Raw genomic sequence first — 2,163 nt, 5'->3', positions numbered from 1 at the left:
TACCTGCCACGTTGTTGTTATGATTTTTTTTTATGCAGCACTTGGACAGTTCACGCCTCGTTGCTAGATCTGGGCCACAAGTAAGCCGTAGAAATACCGCATGTCAACCCAAGGTGGCCCGGGTGTGTTCTGTGCTATTTGGGCCACAGTCACATTTACCACATGGGCCAGTTTAGGTTCACATCCAGATGACACCTTCACCTAGAGCACCGCCTGTTTGCCAAAAAGGGCCCAGATTTGTTTTGGGATATTTGAGCCACATTTGCTATTTTACAAGGGAGCAAGTATAGGCTTGAATCCATTTTGTATGAGGACCCAGAAGTTCTGCATCAAAGCCTGAAGTGGCCCACATCTGTATCTGCCACTAAAACCATACATACTAATAAGAAATGGCAGAGATCTGAGATAAAAAAAAACAACATCTGTGTGTGGCCTTAAATCAGAGTTTTAAGTTTTACTGCTCAGTTTGAAAATCTCTTAGCGAAGCTGCTCCCAAATAGACACGTTCATCCGACCCTGCGAGGCCCCTGAGATCACTGGGGATTTCATTTGTATTGTTTTTCTCCATCAAAATTACTTTTTTATACAGATTTATCCTTTTTATTTCCTTTACCTCTTTAATTCTACTGTTTTCAATCTCTTTTGTTTTGCCTGTGAAAATTGTTCTTTTCAGATTTTTAATAGTTTTCTTTGTCGTCTTGTCTCTGTGTTGTTCTTTAAAGTCCCTGAACAGAACCTTGAATCTACACGTCTGTGTGTGAAACAGGTTTTATGAATAAAACTGCCGACAGAAAATGATGATCTCATTTATCAATTACTCACTTTACCAACTGGTCCCCGTTTTTTTTTGTTTTGTACAGTTTCACTCAGCTGTTTAGGAACTTTTATTGCTGATCATTTCAAACATGCTGTGATAAAAGGGGAACCAGGGTCCAGGGAGTTCTTCTTTTACAATAATATTAAATAAAGAGAAGTATTTTCTGTGTGACCTTACCTTCCACGATGCTCTCCATCATGATGTTGAGCAGGCTTTCATCTCTGAAGCTGGTGCTCAGCACCGCCTCCGACGCGCCGTCCTTCAGCCGCTCCATGGCGATGATGAGGTTGACCACGCGCCTCATGGTCATTGGATGATGGGAGATCTCCAAGTCCAGTCCCTGTGGCATCTTGGGGCCCCACATCTGGCTCACGTTGCATTGCATCTTGGATTCCATCTTTTTTTAAGATCTACGGGCAGAGAGAAATGTTCCAGTGACACTAAATCAAGAAACCTTCTATACTTAAACATATATATATATATATATATATATATACAGAATGCATATTTCAGATGTTAAGAACCACTAAGCAAAGAAAGAACCAAGTAATAAACTGCTCCAGACGAAGACTGACATGAGAAGAGGATTGGATTTACCTGTATTGGTCAGAGGAGAGGAGGTGTGCTTTGCTCAGCTTGTCAATGATGATCTGTCTGCCTGTACCAACCTGTAGACTTTTATACAACTCAGCCACAACAGGACGGGTATTTTCCCTTAATGACAGGAAGTGGGACGCGCCAAACTCACTGTGGTGATGAAATTCTGGACACGCTGCTGCTGCTCCTGAAGTGATTGCGACACACGCACAAACACACAGAAATATTTTGTGAGGATGATGATTATTATTATTATTATTATTATTATTATTATTATTATTATTCTAATTAGAAAATAAAGAGTGTTATGGTCTGAAAAGCTGCAGATTATTGTTCCTAATTTAAAGAACATGAGCTATTTTACTTCTGCTGCAAAACGTAGAGCAACAATATATATATTTATATAATTATATAATTTAACATGATGAACTATTTGTTCATTAAACAGTTATCAATTTTAATAATAGTGTTTCATTCATACATTCATCCTCTTCAACTGATATACATGTTTTTTTTATTTTAACATAAAACCATAAAAATGTATTTCTAAGACACGATTGATGAAATTATTGTTATTATTATTATTGTATTTATTTTGTTTGTTTGTTTAGTCAATAAAAAAAAAAAGGATGAATATACAACATGTTAAATATTGTGCTGGTATCTTTAATTAATCAGCTACTGTACAAACTGCTGGGGAGGAAATAACCTGAGCTCCAAAAGAGGATAAAGACAAACTCTGCTGCACT

General features: G+C 37.7%; 1 protein-coding gene across 1 annotated transcript in view; it reads right to left on the bottom strand.

Annotated features, from left to right (window-relative positions):
* The window catches only part of LOC117767543 (interleukin-1 beta-like), a 2,665-nt gene extending 1,196 nt beyond the window's left edge, over positions 1-1,469 (bottom strand). Inside the window, exons 1-2 of the mRNA XM_034595287.1 lie at positions 1,415-1,469; positions 995-1,227 (exon numbers count right to left, since the gene is read on the bottom strand). Coding sequence (XP_034451178.1) covers positions 995-1,214 — 220 coding nt within the window. The 5' untranslated portion in view covers positions 1,215-1,227; positions 1,415-1,469. The remainder of the gene's footprint in view (positions 1-994; positions 1,228-1,414) is intronic.
* Positions 1,470-2,163: the final 694 nt, after the last annotated feature.

Source organism: Hippoglossus hippoglossus, chromosome 9, assembly GCF_009819705.1.
Source record: "Hippoglossus hippoglossus isolate fHipHip1 chromosome 9, fHipHip1.pri, whole genome shotgun sequence".
In the NCBI taxonomy this organism is placed as follows: domain Eukaryota; kingdom Metazoa; phylum Chordata; class Actinopteri; order Pleuronectiformes; family Pleuronectidae; genus Hippoglossus; species Hippoglossus hippoglossus.
The sequence above is the reverse complement of the archived record's forward strand: the minus strand, read 5'-3'. Positions and strand labels throughout refer to the sequence as shown.